The sequence below is a fragment of the Gopherus evgoodei genome, chromosome 9 (assembly GCF_007399415.2).
Source record: "Gopherus evgoodei ecotype Sinaloan lineage chromosome 9, rGopEvg1_v1.p, whole genome shotgun sequence".
NCBI classification, from domain to species: Eukaryota; Metazoa; Chordata; order Testudines; family Testudinidae; genus Gopherus; species Gopherus evgoodei.
In genome coordinates, this window is record NC_044330.1 from 83,300,098 (window position 1) to 83,318,796 (window position 18,699).

The window sequence follows — 18,699 nt, forward strand, 5'->3', positions numbered from 1 at the left end:
CTTCATTTAAAATTAAATTAAAATGCAGAGCCCCCCCAGACCGGTGGCCAGGACCTAGGCAGTGTGAGTGCCACTGAAAATCAGCTTGCGTGCCGCACGTGCCATAAGATGCCTACCTCTGGGCTAGAGTTTTGGCTTGAATGTTATCTGTTTTTAGCATTCAGCTCAACAGCAAAAAGAAGTGGCTCCACAGGCTTGCTGCTGCTTCTCTAAACTCAGGCTCGAGGTGTCATCTTTCTCACATTATCCATGTCTTAGGCAGATGTGAAACAATGAAAGATAACTTGAGAACTTTGCTTGAAGCTTTTTTAAAATGAAGGAAGAAGTGAGGGAAAGAAAGCTCCCTCTTACCTCTTGATCTCAAGGGACCCTCCCATTCTCTTAAGTAGAGAAATGGACTTCTGTAGATTAGAAGAATATCTAATGGAGAAAATGCCAGGAGGACTGTCTATAGCCCAAGAGTTTGATTTAGTGCTGACAGCTGCTCATCTCTTCAACCACAGGACTGCAGCAGCAGCAACAGGAGGAAAAGCTGAGCCTGCAGCAATCTTTATAGACTCTCACTGAGGCATCTCAGGCTATGGACAGAAAGCAGGATGAGACAACTGTCTTTCGGAGACTGTTTATCTCTAACAGTTAATAGGGACACCGTACTTAATCAAGGTGAGCCATTTCAAGCCAGGAGCAGGCTATGGATATGAACCAGACAGTGAAATTATTAGCCAGCAGGTGGAGATATTAGTCCATATTTGAATGCCGTAGCTAGCATGTCTCAGTAATTTAGCGGGGAAAAACGTAATACAGGAACCCTAGGGCAGTATTATTGGTATTGAAACACAGATAAAGATCAAAGTTATACAAGAGTAACTGATGAAAACAACATATTACAAAAATAATCCCTTTTTTGTAACGGAAGAAAAAACAAATTTATAAAATCCAAACCCAGATCCTAGGGCTCCGAGTATCATAATGTCCTTGAAATCATTCAAAACCCACCCCAAAGTCAGAGAAAATCCAATCAAACGGAAAACCAAACAATTTTAATGCTCAAAACTCACAACTCCTTTGTAAAAACAGCAATAAACTGTCTGGCAGAAACAAGAGTGACCGAGGCTCAGGCAAACCCAGAAGTCATTAGATATATAGCAGGCAATCCATCCCAGTTAGCCCTCTAACAGATTAATTTTAATCGGGATTTTATAATCATAATCCCAATGAAATAATGCGCGCGCACACACTGACTTTTTTCCCTTTTAAAAGCAGATTATCTTGGACACGTTAATGTTATGGAAAGTAAGAAAGATGTTGTGTAGGGAAACAGCTGAACAATTTGCGGGATTCTAGAACTTGTTTTGGATTTATTTCATTTGTGTTGAACAGGGTGATTGTGTTTTATGGGAAGACGTCTGGATGCGTGATTAAGCGGAGGGGTTAACATTTGAGACCCTGTGGATAAAATGCTATTTAATTTTACACTAGTAGAGAAAATGCAGAAAAGTAACTGAATTATTCCCAATGTGTGGTGAGCGGAGAAGGGAGAATTGAAAGAATAACCCCACTCTGCCTGCCCCGTGAAAGAAACGGCTGGATGTTACAGAAGCATGAGAGCTGCTGAGTAAAGAAGGGGCGAGTGAACCCCTCTGCAGTTTCTTCCATCTGGCTCTACGAAGAGCTGTACTGCTCACAACTGCTGAAGCGCTCTGCAGATCCTTATCGAGTGGCTCAGAGACAGAGCGGCTTGTAAATCAGATAAGGAGGGGGGGGGCATTTCCTTCTGCAAACAGGGCTCGCCCCCCAGCCCCACTCCGCTCCTCTCCTTTAACCAAACAGGGAGAGTCTCTTGCAATTCATGAAAGTGAAGTGAGCCCTCTTCCCCTGCCTGCTAAGAACTGCATGGAGTGCGAGCATTTCGGGCTAGGGCTTTAAGTTAAGCTATCTGGGTGCCTCCAACCTCTGTGCGCCGTGCGGCTTCTCCTTTCCAGATCCGTGATGTCCCCACACACACTTCGCTTTGCAAGGGAGGGGAGTGCCCGAGCCAGGAGCAGGAAACAGAATGCCTCTTGAAGCTGCCTGCCCCCAATTATTGCCAGGGTTCTTGGCTCAGCCAGGCTCCAGAGCAGAGAAAGTCTTGGCATAGGACAAGGGCCCTAGCAGAGTCCTGCACAGAGATCCTTACTACAAAGGCAACTGCTCTTCAGAGCAGCTGATTTACCCCACCTCGCTTCACCCTCCTTCTATATGACCCAGTGCATTCCTCACAGCCCTGCATCTAAGGAAGTGGGTATTCACCCAGGAAAGCTCATGCTCCAATACCTCTGTTAGTCTATATAAGGTGCCACAGGACTCTTTGCTGCTTTTACTTCACTACAGCTGTGCACCACCGCTCTCCCCTCACATGCATCAACCCCAGCTCTGCGCGCCAGCCGCCACACACATACACACCCTCAGCACTGCACGCACTCGTTCCATTCAGCAGACATTCTACTGCCTCAAAACTAGCAACCGCACGCGCCGCTACAGCTGCACCTCCCTTTAAGAGGCCGGGCGGCCCTGCCCCTCTCAGCCTGAGAGGCGGAGTGAGAGGCGAAGGCCCCACTATCCCGCTTCGCTATTGGTCGGCGAGGTGCGGCTGGCCTCGCTGGTGCCTGCGCTGGGGTGTACAGAGCGTGGCAGGGCGGGCGGTGGCGCTGTGCAAGTTGGGCAGTTGGAGGGGATGCGCTAAGCCGACGGGACGGGCGGGCTGAGCCCGTGGAGTTACAGTGTGGAGCCGGGAGTGCATGGGCGCGCTGGGACCGGAGAGCAGAGCTGAGAGACCCGCAGAGAGCTGGACTCCAGCCGACGGGGCCCCGAGGAGCTAATCCGGGGCGAGGCGCGGGGGGCCCCGGCTCGGAGGGACTAGCGCGTGGGGGAGAGGGGCGGATTTCTCCGCGGGACCAGCCCGGCAGCAGTGCCCGTCTGGGGGAGCCGTAGCAGCTGCGCGGGGGGCCCTGGATGCGGGCGGAGTGAGCCCTGCTGCCGGGGGACTCCAGCCCCGGGAGATGGGAGCGTGAAACCGGCTGAGAACCAGGGCAGCGGCCGGCTGGATTTACAGCACCGGGAGGATTAGCGGCTCCCCGGCCCCGGCGCCCCCGGGCGAGGGGGAAGATGGCCCTGCCGGAGGGGCGCCCCAGTCTCTGCAAGTGGCTCCTGGGCGTCCTGCTTGCCATGTGCCGGCTCGCGGCGCCGCTGGCCAAGAACCTGGAGCCGGTGTCCTGGAGCTCGGCCAACTCCAAGTACGTGCCGCACTCTTGGGTCCCCCATCTCTGCCGCGGGCGTCTCCCCTTTCCTTTTAGCGGGAACCGGTTCTCCGGGGCGCGGGCATGGCAGCGTGGTCTGGGCGCCTCTGCCTGGCGCAGGAGCTGGGGTCCAGGGCGAGGCAATCCCTTTGGAGCTCACGGCAGTCCAGGGCCGTCCAGAGTGTGCGGTGCCCATCAGCCCGTTCCTGCCCTGGTGCACTGTCCCTGGCGTTGGGCGCGGATCGAGCTGGGCTCGGCTGCTCGGGGTGGCAGACCAAGCTGTCATGTTCCTGCTGGTCGCCGTGCAGACCTCTCCTCCTTCCCCGGCGAACGCGTCTGGAGTCTCTGCAGTCTCCGCTGCATCTGCTGGGGCAGCTCGTGGGAAGAGAGAGAAATTACAGAAGTTTAACGCGGCCCCGGTGCTTAAATCGGGCCCGTTGGGCTGTAACGTGGTTCTGAGTTCAGCGTTGCTCCCGCGGACGTTGCCTCCCCATGGCTGATCCTGCCTAAAGGGCCGGCCCCATTGTGTCTGATTTCTTCTTTCCCCGAAATACACAGCTCTGCCTAGATCCAGCATTTAGAGAGGGGGGAAGATGACATGCTCCAGGTTTTTAAATAGACTAAAATGAATATTTTATTAGCTTTTCTAGCTCTGGATAATCTAGGGTTTCATCTCTTCCACAGAAACCCATTTAGGAAACTGGCAAAGCATCCCGCTGGGGACTCCATAGGTAACACACATACGCAGATGGACATAAATGATTTATAGGGCGAGGCGAGAGCCTGAAGTGATCACTGATGAAGCATTTTCCCTCTCTCTTAGATGAAATTAAACATGTATATTTTTACTTTGATTCTCCCTTACCCCCTCTATTAGGCTATGTGACTTGATAAAGCTAAATATATTCACTTAATCTTACCGTCCTAATAATACATTTACTTTTCTAATCAATCATAACCTGAAAGAGATGCTCCCTGACTTTGCCCTCAAAGAAGGGTGGAAAGACTGCTCATACGCTCTTGTTTGTTAGAGTAATACCAGAGGTCCCTTATTTAGGGACAATGGCGATATGAAATGAGCATGTAAAATGTATCAGTAAAAGAAGAGTTTCTTATTTGTCTAATGTGATTTTTCAATTCAAGCTGGTGGGACAGTTAATACAGTGGGAGAAGAACATTTTCCTCTCCTCCCTCCCCTTGGCCACCTTGAATGGTTCAAGAAGTACAATATTAGAGTCCCATCTGTTTCTTTTATTCCAGTCTGTGTTCAGTCCCAAGCTCTAGACATTACTTTTCTACAGCAAAATATTCCAGTTTTTGGATGTGCTCAATTAAAGTGGTGTAGAAATATTGTATTTTTAAATCTTGCATCTCATTTAATTGCTGCTGTTCAAATATTTTTGTGGGATGTGGGAGCACCTTTTTTCTTTCACAGGGATTCCCTGACTGCATTTAAAACATTACTCAAATTGTTCCTTCATTTTGCAGTCTCGTGACCACACTTTTACAAGATTCTCTCCTGCTCCCCTCCTCCCCCGTTTTCTCAGGGAAAATCGGTGTTGGCAGTTGGTTAAATTTCGTTTTAATTGTCATGCAGACTTTTCTCCAGATCTTTGAACCTTTAAGTGTATTAGAATATTTCTGAGTAGAACGGACAAAATCAAATTTTAATGGCCCACAAGGGATTTCAAGTTGAACGGGGATTCCAAGTTTTAGTACCCCTCTTATGCCAGTTATATTGGATATTTTTTGTTGTTGTTGTTTTGCTTGTTAAAAATAGGGTACTGAGAATCTTACTACTTAAGCTGTAGGTATTGGTCTGGAATTGCCAGCAGATGGCTTTCAATTCACATGTTTGTGCAAACTTGGGCTAAAGGCAAAAGAACTGAAGGTTAATATATCAAAACCTCATCACATCTCTGTCAGTTTTATGCCAAAACGATGTTCCCTTTGCACAAAAAAATTGGGTGAGAACTTTGTCTTTTTTTTTTCTTTTTTTTTTTTAATGTGTTAACATAACTTTCTGGCTGCTTTTGCAGATACAGATGAGATCTAGGAATGTTTCAAGTTATTTGCAGTCTTAGCAAGACTTCAGTTTTATTGCAAACAGGATTTCTGTTGATATCTTTATTAGATCACCTAAAAGTAATCTATGCTTTTTACCCACGGCTTTAGAAGTGCACAGATTGCCTTTCCATTTTGCTAGGTTCTGATTGGCTCTAGGCCCACTCCATTTTTTTTCTTCCTCCCCTACTGTGTTAGTCTGTAAAGGATTTTTTAATAAATTTTGACTAATGGGCAAATATTTAAAAACTAGCCCCTGGTTTCTGTCATTTACCTGAACTCTGCAAGCTGGAGCCAGGGAGACAACTCTGCCTGCAATTTGCATTCCCATTGACTACAGGATCCAGCATCCAGAGATATCAGTTGGCTCCACAAGAGAAGATTGTAAACTTTGGTGCCAGCCTTTATTTAATAATGCCTCTGGTTTGCACCTAGTATAAATGGTAAATACATTACACCTTGTTGTAGAAATTTTACTCTTTATATATACTTTAATAAGATACCAGATATGCTCATCTGTCTGCTTCTTTCGAGCAGATCTTCAAATTGTCCTTGATTCTAAAATGGCTTGGAAGTACTATTTTCTGAGTCAAAAGCTGGTCTTCCTTTGCTCCTGGCAAATTTGTTGTTGCCTGTTTGTTTTACCTGGTGTAAAGTGGTAGGCACTTTCCTATCTGTTTCTGTAAATGTCTTTGGAAACAGTTGGTTGTTCAGAACCTAATGGAACATGTTGCCTGTTTGTAAATTGTTTTTCATTTATATTTAAGGCACCCAGAGGCTGTTAGGCATGAGTTGCCCGAAAATTAAAGATTGTTAATAGTTTTGTCTTACCAGTTCAGTACTGGTGTACTTTGATATGGAAAGGCTGGTATGGCTTGTTAAAAAAAATAGGTATTTTTTGAAGATTTCTGAGAGGAAGGAATCTTTCTTGCATTAAAACACGAACAGAGAAGTAAATCTTTGCTTCTGCATTCCCAGTTTCTGAAATCTAATAGTACTGATTTTGTTACCAGCTAAGCTTTTGAAATAATCAGAATTTAAACAACTCTTATCTTCAGGGTAGGGTGACAGGGGAAGATTTAAGCATTTCCTTCAAGTCCTACTTTACTTTATATATCTGATGGGATTCCAGCATTCACTCCTTTTTTCCTCAAGTCCTTATTGTAACGTGGCATTACAACTTCACATAGAATAAATTCGGTAGAATCCCAGAACAACTGTGGTCTTAACTTAAAAATATTGATAATGGAAGTTACTTTTCCAATATGTTTTTGGATTAGAAAGTAACTAAAAGCTTTTAAAAGATGTTTAAGAACCCAGCTTGGGTGCTAATGACATGTAGGCATTTTGGGACGATTACATCAGGATGTTTTTGGTAGCAGTCTTGCTGAACTTTATCTTGTAAATCAGAGTGTTTATCTTATCCCCATCTCGTCTCAATTTTTTTTTTAAAAAGCCTTTATCTTGATAACTTTCTCTCCAAATCTCTTATCAGATGGGCTTATGGCTTTTCTGAGAGAGGGAGGAAACGGGAAAACAAAATAATTTGAAACAGTTTGGTCATTCTGTACCGCTGGACACTAACACTTAAACTCCAATTTATCTCGCTATCAGCAAGCAAATATGGATGTAAACGCTCCCATTCTGATGCAGAGGACTTAGACTAGGAAAGAGACTTTTTCTGGCCAATAAAATCCCAAAAATAGATTGCATCTATTAGATTCTTCCCCCCGCCGCCCTTTTAAAGATACCTTCATGGGCCTGGAGCTCAAGAGGAGCCCCCTTCCCCAAGAAGTGACCATCTTCATTTGTAAATCTATCATGCAGGCTTTGAAGGGAGGTAAAAAAAGTAAATTGGTTCCAGAGACCACCTCAGCTTATTTGAAAGAACGAAAGAAAGTGGGGAGAGGAGAGTGGCACTAGAAATAATTTTTAACTGATTGCATTAACTTGAGAAGTCATAGGTGGATGTACCTGGCAGGGGACCGATGTGAGATGGCATTTCCTTAGTGCAGAGAGTTTGCCATTCTAATTTGTGCTAGGAAGGAAAGAGAAAACACCCTCCTTCATTATGTGATGAGTCTTCTTATTATGAGTTAGCTGATACCTTTGAGCTGCATTTCTGGTACTTTTCCATATCTGGGTAATGTAAAATGTGCACGTTGAGTAGACAAACCTGACTAATTAAAATGTTTTTAGTGTTAAATTGTTAATACCTGCAAGGTTGGGAGGAGTTTTATAAATAATTATTCTACGTGTTTGGAGTATGATATTTATTTAATGCCCCACCCGAAAGCAAGCATATGCCAATAAATTTTCAGAGTGCCTAGCTGTCACAGGAAAACTGGTTGTCCTTATAGTCTAAGTTGTTGCAGTTCTTGCCGTAGAATGTAACACTGGAAAAGGGCAAATTAAAAGAATGTTTCATTGCTTATGAAGATCAATATGTGGGTGGATTTGGAGATGTCCTCTTTAGTTAAGATCCTTGTTTTCCTTCCCATACAGAGGGGTCGATGAATAGGTGGAATAGTTACCATTGGAGGGTAATGGTCACTCCTTGATGCATGTGGAATTTGTTTGGAGTACGGTGGAATTGCTGGTTCTACTTCAAACTTCCCATAGTATAGATTTCAGAAGCTAAAGTCTGTAGGAACACTTGCTTATGTAGAACCTATTTCTCTGATATATTCATATTTCTGTTTGTCTTGACTTTTCTGCCAGCAGGCCTCCGGTGTCATCAGAATTTCTCTTTTGAATAGCCAGAGTAAAGTGTAGGACTTGGCTGAAGACAAAGGCACAGCTCCATTGCCAGGCATATACTGAGGTTTACCAAGGTGATTAGGGAGTAATGTTGAAAATCATTCTTTCTTTCCCTCTACAAATTAACCTGCTGAAGTAACGCCAAATAGATAGGAATTAAAGATTGGCTGGTTATTCAGGGGTGATGAAAGGCTGAAATGAATATGGAACGTCTGCATGATGATAGAGTTCCCACACAGAAAATGTTCAGTTTTTGGTTTTCTGTCTTCTAGTTATGGATAGGTTGAACTTTTTGGGGTATTTGGTCTCACAGCATTTCTTCTCTGTTTTGCAAGGATACTAGCTAGAGCAGATCCATATCTGTGTAAGTTTTCTGTATAGAAGGCAGCTGTGGATACCAGTAACGTTTATCAAATTCTGTCTAGGGCTTGGACCCTTGTGGAATATCCTCTCTTGCTCTTGTGTTTTAATACACAAGTGGAAATCAAATTCTTAATTTCTGGACTCCAGTTTTTCAGGGGTTGCCACAACTAAATCTGTGGAACCCCTCTCTGTGTTGCTTTCTTCTGTAGTTCAGGTCTCATTAGAGACAATTGGTTACCAAACAGAACATGCTACACTTTTGTATCTTGTGCTAGTGCTTTTGATTTTTGCAAATTCTGCTCAATTAGACATATCCCCCTTTTCACTATGTATTGCTTTCGCTAGCAAATGCAATTTAATAAGCAAATTTAAGAAGTGGGGTGAAATCTACATAGCCCCCATCACACTTTGCCCCCCAACCTAATAAAAATGAACAGTTTGCTTTTTGTTACATTATAATTATTTCCTCTGTGCTGATGCATTTAAAGACCACTCATTAGGAATTTTGAAACGCAAAAAATGTTTTCTGTTATGCTTCTTGGAAACATAGAACTCTGGTGATTCCTTATCAGTTCTCTATCCAAATACCATTAAAAGTGCTTAGAATTGATACTTGTTTTTAGAAGAAAGTGAAAGCGTTTAAAAATAACGTGGAATTTTCTAAGAGATACAAGGAAAAAAGCATTTACACTATAGACTGGCAGGACTTGATCGTGTCACTTTAAAATATGTCAGTATTTTTATGCCCTTTTCTCCCTGCATCCCACTACTATTCATATAAAGGATGAATTATAATTTTATTTTGTAACTCTTCCGTGGAGTGAGAGAAGTAGCTGTGGTTACCCTTTGGATTAAGTGGACGCTATCGGGTTAAGTGTTGTATGTAAAAGGGCAGCTTTCTTATAGATGATACAAAATGCCCTAGCCTTTTAAATCTTTCATTTACTTTCCGCTGTGTCAAATACTTTACTTCGCTCATGTTGAGTGAGAAATGCAGAAAAATTTCCTTTTTGTTTCTAGTCAGTTTCATTTTTGGCCTTTGCACTATCAGATATTACCGTATCTTGCACTGTGAAAAATGCAGGATAAGGATGTGTATCTGAAAAATATGATGATGATTTTGGTGGGCTTGAGCTTTTAATGTGTAGTCAACAAACATTTTGGACAAATGTTGACAGGATTAGTGCCCCTTTAAGTGAGCTTTGCATTGGAAATGAGCAGAGCTGTTCTACAGGGGGCTCAATGAACCAATGTGGTTCTAATTTTATCCCATCATCTCTGAAGGGGGCTCTTTGAAAACTACTTTCTGAGTTTATAGGGGGACAAAAATTGTAGTTTTGTTTCAATGAATTAATCAGACTGTGTGCTATTTAATAGATAGTGTTTTTGATGGCTGGTTGGGGTGTACTATTGTTAGACAACTTGGAGTTACACAGAAATTCTGACTAAATCTTAAATCCCATGAGTGTAATCTTGGAGAAATATTGATCCTGGTGGGCTTCTGTGCTGAACGCTGAAAGGAAACATTCCTAATAAAATACGGTTTGGAAAATTCATTTCAGGTTGGAATTTGGCTTTCCAGAAAGCATTTTAATAGGGAGGAGAGGGAAATGGGACACATCATCCATGTAGCTTTTCAGAATTGATTATAACCTACTATATTCTCCCCCCTCCACCCCCAGAAATTTTATTCCTAGACTTGCTCACTTATTAGTAATTTTCTTGCTACAGAAAGCTATCTTAAAAAAACAAATAAAAAAAAAAGTTTGCCAAGAACAAAAAGGTCTTATCCTTTGTGGTATTTTTATTCTGTCTTTAATGACATCACAGTGTCCTATTTAATTTTGTAAGCATTGGGTTTGAAGACTGGTGTCTCTCTGCTTTTTTTTTTTTTAAATGTCTTTTATGAGGGACAAAGTGCTTGTGGGAAAGCTGTTTTTGATGGGAGTAGTTGGCCTGGAGCTCTGCATCAGTGGGCTAACACTTGTAGGAGCAGATGTAATTTAATTACCGTACTGGGGGTGCATGAGACGCTTCACAGTATAAGGAGTTGAGCAATATTGAATACATGCTGCTTATTTTTAATTACAAATGTATTTTGATTGTAGAACTCTTTGAGCCTTTCTTTTGAATAAGAGTGATTCTGCTGGTAGTAGTTGGGTGTTATCTGCTGTGGTTCCTTGCTAATCTGAGTGTAGGATATCCAGATGGCAGCGTAATTGATCTTATAGCATGCATGCACCTTTAACTGGTACATCTGAAGGGTTTTTCTTAATCTCAAAAGACTGGTTTGGATTAACTGGGGCTGGGCAGCCTGAATCCTGGTTCATGTTTCCTGCTGAAATCAAAGAACTGTTCTCAAATGTACCAGGAAGACGAGGGTGGAAAAGGGACTTTAGAGCATTGCATGCTTTGATTCGAATAGTTCAGATGTAAGCTTGGCCTCATGATTATGAGCATAATGCTAGTTCAGTTCTGTGCAGTGTTGTTGAAAGTGCATTTTCCAGGTTGGCTAGCTTCAATTTAAAGTGCAAGCAGAACATTGTTTGCGTGTTGTGATTATAGGGGTGCAGCAGTCTACTTTGTAGCAAATCTACATAACTTTGTGTTCATGCATGATGGAGGGGATTTTTATCACACTTTGCCTGTCTCTTCATTTCAGTGAGGATATGGCAAGTTTGGCATGTTTTGGTGTTATTCAGGGGAGAGATGAATAAATGTAAGTTTCAACTTTGGAGAAAGAAAGAAAGCCACTTCCCTCTAAGTCCTGTTTCCCTTCTCAGTGCCTTTGCCAGGGCTCAGTGAATGTCTTTAGGGAATGACTCTTCTGTTGACTTAAGAAAATTAAAAAAAAAAAAAAAAGAGGGTGGGGGGACTGAATTTGAAGCAGTGACTGTTGCAGTAGCTGCGTAAATACCACTGGATTCTATAAAACAGATTTAATTGCTTCCTTAAAAAAGAGCTGTGATGGGGTGACTGATTGTGAAAGGAGCTGTAGTTTCTTGTAGCTAAACAGCTGCTAAAGTACCTTAAAACGCTGTCTGGAATTATGACAGAATCAAAGCTTTTGTTTCTTTGGGGGAATTTTTTTTTCTCTTTTTCTTTCAGCATTTCAGATGAGGGTCCCATTTCATATTTGATCTGAAGGAATTAGTGACTTCAGTATATTCTCTACCCTTATATTTTTTTAAATACATAATTTCAGATATACATGGCGCTTTATATAGTGGTTTCGCAAACAGAAGATGAGTCTTGTCCAAAACAGGCATAGTACAACAGATGCAGATAGTGTATCCATGGAACGGAGTGTGGATACTAGCATGCATCGTGTAGGCCTTTTCCCGTATCCTCATTGTGTTAGTTATAAAGACCAAGGCTAATATTTCAGACTTTGTCTAATTAAAGCTTTTTGCCCTTTTTGGGATTAATATTGAGTGGAGTTTTAAAAGTCTTTGATATGTATTGGAGACAGCACTAATCTGCTATAGGATTTTTGTGTCTCAGATGGGTAGTATTGTCCCAGTGTCTCCTTGAAAGGTTTCAGAGCTCCTAATATCTAGCAGAGTAGCCCTTCTACAAAGTGTTAGAGTCAAAGAAGCCTTGGTGCTTGGAAACAAATCTGCTGGATGAGTGCATGAGTCCTAGTAGAGAAACGTCTTGTAGAGATCAGTAGCACATGCTATTTGGAGTCTGGCAGCTGAAGCAGGGTGTGGAGAAACAAAGTTGAAATCCGCTCTGTGTCTAATTAATGATTCCTTGTATAGGAGGAAACTGGAAGGAGTAGCCATCATGTCACATCTGGGCAAGGATGCAGTAATGTGGTGGTGCTTTTATTATACTTCTCTTATTTACGCTAGAAGGTTGGCTCCGTTTGCTCTGTTTCCCCTTTAATTAATTTCTTTTAGGTCTTGTCTACGTAGGGAGTTATTCTAGATTAACTATTTTGAATTAACTCCATGGAGTAAGAATGTTTTTTAGAACAAAAACAAACAAACCAAAAAGCCGCCTTCTGTGACCTTACACTTGTGAGAGGTGCTAGAGCAGGGGTTTCAGCCCGCGAGCTCCTCACAGATCCCCCCCGCCATCCCCCAGTGTTTACCTAGAGCGGCTCTGGCCTGGTGTGCACAGGGGGCAGGGCAGGCTCCCTGCCTGCCCTGCCCCCGCGCTGCTCTGGGAAGCTGAAAGAACATGGGGGAAGAGAGGCGCAGGGGAGTGTGTTGCTGTTGCTTCAGGCACCACCCCCAGCAGCTCCCGTTGGCTGCGGTTCCCTGTTCCTGGCCAATGGGAGCTGCTGGGGGAGGTGCCTGAAGCAACAGCAACACACGCCCGTGTGCCTCTTTTTCTTGTTCGTTTCGCTTCCCAGAGTAGCATGGGGGCAGGGCGGGCAGGGAGTCTGCCCTGCCCCACCCCCAGTGCTCGCCAGATCAGAACCCACCCCTCCTCAACCCACTGTCCTGAGCCCCCTGCTGCACCTCGACCCCCTGCTGTACCCTGCACCCTGACCCCCTGCCCTGAGCACCTTGCTGCACCCCAACCCCAACTCCCTTCCTGAGCCGCCTGCTGCACCCTGCACCTGACTCCCTGCCCTGAACCCCCTGCTGCACCTCGCACCCCTCCTGCACCCCAGTCCCCTGAGCTGCCTGCTGCACCTTGACCCCCTGCCACACCCCTCTTCCACCCCAATCCCCTGCTCTGAACCCACTGCCACACCCCACATGCTCCCCAACTGTCTGCCCTGACCCTCTGCCATACCTCTCATCTCTCCTGCACCCTACACCCCAACTCCGTGCCCTGAGCCTCTGCCACACCCCACAGCCCTCCTGCTCCCCCTGGGGGCAGGGAGGGGACAGAGTTGGGGTGGAGATTTCAGGGAGGGGGTTGGAATGGGGGCAGGGAAGGGGTGGGAATGGGCAGGGCCTCAGGGAAGGGGTGGAGTGGGGGCAGGGCCGAGGGTGGCAGTGGGGAGGTGTCAGTAATGCAGCTCTTGGGCCAATGAGAGCCCTCGTGGTCATTTGAGTTTGAGACCCCTGTGATAGAGTATCAGGGACTGAGTTTTGGAAGTGATCGTTTCTCACACCAATTCTTCAGGGGACTGTCTACATTAATGGTCACTCATCACTGGCAGTCTGTGTTGGTCATTATAGTTGAGACTCAGAAGTCCACAGCCTCGCATGGAGGGCACAGTCTGCTACTTACTGGACAACCTTAAAGGCTGTGTGTACATGAGCAGTTTCTAGGATTGCCTGCTATTGCTCTAGCACAGTGGTTCTCAAGCTTTTGTGCTGGTGACCCTTTTCACATAGCAAGCCTCTGAGTGCAACCCCCTTTTTTATATTAAAAATACTTTTTTAATATATATTTAACACAATTATAAATGCTGGAGGCCAAATGGGGTTTGGGATGGAGGCTGACAGCTTGCGACCCCCCCCCAGTGTAATAACCTCAGTTTGAGAACCGCTGCACTAGCACCAATGCAGCTCCACCAGTGGAAGTGCTGGTCAGAGTTGCAGACAGGGTTTAGACGTTTTTATCTCTACCTGATCCCAGTGGGGCTAGACAAGTTGATGCTGAACATCTGTCCTGTCTATGCTGACTGGCCCAGCCCCTGTGTTGCTCCATTGGTGGCAACGTTTACACTTTTTTTTTTTCTTTTTGCATTATAGCAGCATCTAGAAGCCCCAAGCAAGATCAGGCTTCTTCATGATAGATGCTGTTCAAACACATAGGCAGTGACTTTGGCCTTGTCTACACTGCCACTTTACAGTGCTGAAACTTTCTTGCTCAGGGGATGAAAGCGATGGAAGTTTCAGTTCTGTAACGTGGCAGTATAGACAGAGCACCAGCCCTGAGAGCTACTTCCCTTGCAGAGGTGGTTTTATTACAGCTCTGGGAGAGAGCTGACTCTCTGCGGCAGCGTTTCAACATTGGTAGCGAAGACATACCCTTTCTCTGTCCTGAAGAGAGTGTGGTCTAAAACAAGACAAAAGATGAGAAAAAGGAAGAATTATCTTCTTTTTAGGATGGGGAACTGAGAGACATTAAATGATGTGTCCAGGCCCCCCTAGATATTTTTGACAGAGTTGAGACCAGGACTCTGATTTTCTGAGTGCCTGGGCAGAGTCAGTCACACGGCTATTCTGCATTAAACAAAAATGCTGCTGTAAGCAAGGGTTAAGAGTTGTGGTGGTGGTGGCAGGTAGGGCTTTTCTATGGTTAGCAATGGCTTGTTCTCAGAGCTTTCTCCGTTCACTCCCCAGAGCTGGATATAGAATTATTCAGGTGTCAGCGTGGCAAGGCCACCAGGGCCCTGGAGCTGAGCAGCTGCACTTAAAAAATGCTAGCTATTTTTAACCCTGGCTTGTCTGTTCTGCTTGGAATAACCTTTCCTGACTGCAGCCTGCCCTTCACAGGTGCTCTGTCTTCTCTCTTCTCTTCCCACAGTAGTTTTGTCAGCTTTTATCTGTGGTGCTTGCTTTGGGTAGTAGCCAGGTTGTGCCATGTTGAGGAAATACCAGTCTGTGGGTGAACAAATCACTGTGTAGACTATCAGGATAGGGAGCTACATAAAGGCAAACACGTACAGCCCAATACTGATAAGATAAACCTGTTTTCGAGTGAAATTGTAATGAACTGGATTTCTTTTTTAATTTGCTTGCTAGCCCGTCTTTAGTACCTTCAGAATAGCAAATCTGCATCTGCTCTGTGTACAGTGTCCCTGACTACTGAATTGATGGCTTGTTCGCCTTCTGCAGTAAAAGATAGGGATGGGCAAAGCTTGCATATTTGTCTTCCTGGTTAAAATGAAAAAAGACAAAGGAATAACTGGAAACTAATCAACCACAATTCCAGGAGGCTTCTTCCAGCATTGTAGCTGTGTGGCATGCCTGACTACTTAACAAGCAACTCATTAGCATACAAGATATTGACACGATAAAGCATGAACTAGATTTGTGATGCTGTCATGTCGGAGTGACTGCGATTCACAAAAACCCTTACAAATTTGTTAGCATGTGGTGTAGCAGTTTGAAAGGCTGTTGGAGCACCTGCTCCAGAATTGGTTTTTCCAAGCCTTTTTATTTTTCTTGAAATCTCAGAGCTGAGATGCAGCTTTATGGGCTAGCTGATGGCTTTGCAAAATGTCAGTGTAAACAAACATCCTGAGGGAATTTCAGGAGCCTGAGCTGCTCTCACTGCAAACTTCTTCCATATTATGGAAAAAGCAGATTCGCACCAAGTTGTGAAAACTAGTAACACAAGATGATTTAAACTGTGTCATTCTGTCACATGATCTGCAGCTGCGATTCCCACTGACTATGCCTTGGTGGTTGCTGTTCTAGTATTGGGGAACAAACTCCTTTCTCAGCTTATTCAAGGATCTAGTTACTTATGTTTTGGGAGCTTGAGTGTGGGATCTCCTCCCTTGGCTGAGGGAGTTGAATGATTACTGAGGCAAGATATTTTGTGTACTGTGTAAATCAGACTGGATAGATTCTTAAGCCTGTCTGTTGCTTGTAATTGTTCAGTGGCTCTTGTGTTGTAGTGGTGGTGGGGGGTGGGGGAAGGGAAGAGCTCAAACCTTGGTTGGTACGCTACATATGCAGCATACACGTCTTTTCCAACAACTGGTATCAGAAGGTCTGGACATAAGATTCCTCCCACACCTCATATTAACCCTCTCCGTCTCACCCCAGATTATAGTGAGATTCTGTCCTTAATACTTAATCACTGTAAGGAAGTAGGCTGGATTTGCGTGAAAGGTGCTATACAAGCTAGTTTCATCTCTATCCCCGGAGAATATCATTGGTAGTGAGTTTGGGGAGTACATTCTTCAAGAGCAGACCAGGTGTCACCCCCTGGTGGCTGAGCTCCTAACTCACAGGTAGCTGAGGAAAGGAACAGGAGAGACAGAAATGAGCCCGAGACATTCCTTACCTAGAGCACATGAATGTATTTTTCCTGCCGTAAAGGGCTTTACTTCTTTTTTTGTAGTGACTGAAGTTCCCTTCTTTGCAGCTTGATCTGAACCTTGGGGAGTATGATCTGCACTGCTTGATTTTTTTATTATGCAACAGCTTCTGGTTCAGTACTTCAGAAAAAGCAAAATGTCTTTGCTGCTTATCAGCTATAAATACACTTATGCCATTAGTATTGATCGCTGAATATTTACATTTTCTATTCCTCATTAAAGCTGAGAAGTCTGTTTATGGTTGGACACGTTAAATGTGAGTGCAAGACTTTACGTTTCATTCCTTTTGCTACTGATTTCTGTATTTTAATGGGTTTCTAAAGTGTGTTTGCATGTATGATATTGTGTGTGAGACTATTAAGTGAAGACATTCAGCTCCTTGTTACAGCAGCAATGAGACGAACAAGTGCCCGATTTGGCTTGAGAGAACTGCACTGAAGGATGTCTGCCTGTAAATACAGTTGCTGTAAGGGTTGGATTCAATTCCTTTGTTTAGCTTTCTTGTAGTAACCCAACTGAACACAAAGGGGAGACCTGCTGTCTTCCCACAAAGCGTTAGTGTAAGTCCATTCCCCATCTGGAGTTGAGGAGCAATTTTAGGTCCAGTGTTTGTGAATATGGGATTTGTGGAATGGTGACTCTTCCCCTTTTAAAAAGCAGTATGATGGCTGGAGTTTTGCAAAGGGGGACTATTGGGCTATTGTTAAGCATCTTTTGGCATTTTCAGGATTATGGGATAGTGGGCCTCTCTTTTAGAGGAGAGTGTGAGATGGTTTGTGTTGTGCAGGGAGAAATTCCCCTGGAAGCCAGGGGAGGGATTAAGAAGGTACCCTGTCTGCAGCCGCAAGGGCAGCATATGGAAAGGATCTGAGTGTAATATCCCAAGCTGCAGAACAGCTTTACTGAAGAGGCCACTTCAGCAGGGGACGCAGTGTGGTTAGTCCTCACCGGCTGACACATCCCAGGCCTTCCTCAGACTTGAAAGAGCTTGAGTTTGCCTTTGAATCTGAGGATTTATAGCCCTTTTAGGCCTCTCCAATAAAAGCAAGGCTCACTTCTCAGAGCCCACCATCTCCCTCTTCTGGGCTCATTATCCTGGGGATTTGTGTTGCTTTCTTTCTCTCGCTCTGTTGTTCACAACTGTTAGTTTCTTCTTCAGATGTACAGCTGAGAACTTCAGAATACAAAAGCAGAGTCAGCAGGAGCCAAGAGACCTGCAGATAGAACTATTGCTGCCAGAACGTGGCCCCCACCCCATAAATGAACACCCTCCCTGGAGGCCAGCAGTCCACTGCAGAGTCAGGCTGAAGCTGCAGTGCCAGGGAATCTAACAAAGGCAGCTGCTCCAAGGCTATCTCTGAGCAAAGACTCAGGGGTGCCGACAGTGAGTGCCTCCTGATTTTTAGATGATTATGTAAATTTAAAAGAGTCTGAACGGAGAGGGGCATGGCTTAGAATTGGCTCAAGGCAGGTTCATTTTCTGTTGGAGGTGTGGGAGAAAGGGAGGGGTTAGTGAGACTTTAACATCTTCGGTGAAGAATCCATCTTGCAAATGTAAAATGCAACATAAATATAGGAAGATTTTTCAATTTTTGCACTGACTCGTGACTTACAGCAAACTGAAGACACAAATGTGTGTCTGGGTCTGATTGCCCATCAGATGCCTCCTTGTATCTGTGGGTTTGAGGAAGCGTTGGAGCTGGCTTCTAGGGTGCTGACCATGAAAGGAGCCATGTACAGAGCCGGCTTTAGGAAGTGCAGGGCCCAGTTTGAACAGTTTCAACGGGGCCCCGGCAGGGATGACTTCAACACCACCACACATGTAAAAAAACACCTGGGGCTTGTACTCACCGGGCGGTGCTCCGAGTCTTCAGTGGCACTTTGACGGTGGGTCCTTCACGCACTCCAGGTCTTTGGTGGCACTGAAGGACCTGTTGCCGAAGTGCTGCCGAAGACCCAGAGCAAGCGAAGGACCCACCACTGAAGTGCCGCTGAAGACCCAAAGCACCGCCAGGTGAGTAAAAATTAAAAAGACACCTCTAGCCAGGGAAGGGATTCTCACTGGGCGTGGGGCCCTCTTAGGCGCAGGGCCCGATTCAGGGGAATTGGTGGAATAGGCCTAAAGCTGGCCATGGATGATGCTTTCTAATGTACGAGATCTAGGCCAATCTACAGACCATATTGTCCCAAAGCTGACGATAAAAATATCCTGATAAAATGTGTCCACTCATAGCAAAGAGCTTCTTTTCTGACCTGCTGTTTTAGCATTGT

General features: G+C 44.7%; 1 protein-coding gene across 1 annotated transcript in view; it reads left to right on the plus strand.

Annotated features, from left to right (window-relative positions):
• Positions 1–2,666: 2,666 nt before the first annotated feature.
• EFNB1 (ephrin B1) overlaps positions 2,667–18,699 on the plus strand; it is a 135,336-nt gene continuing 119,303 nt past the window's right edge. Inside the window, exon 1 of the mRNA XM_030576397.1 lies at positions 2,667–3,272. Coding sequence (XP_030432257.1) covers positions 3,145–3,272 — 128 coding nt within the window. The 5' untranslated portion in view covers positions 2,667–3,144. The remainder of the gene's footprint in view (positions 3,273–18,699) is intronic.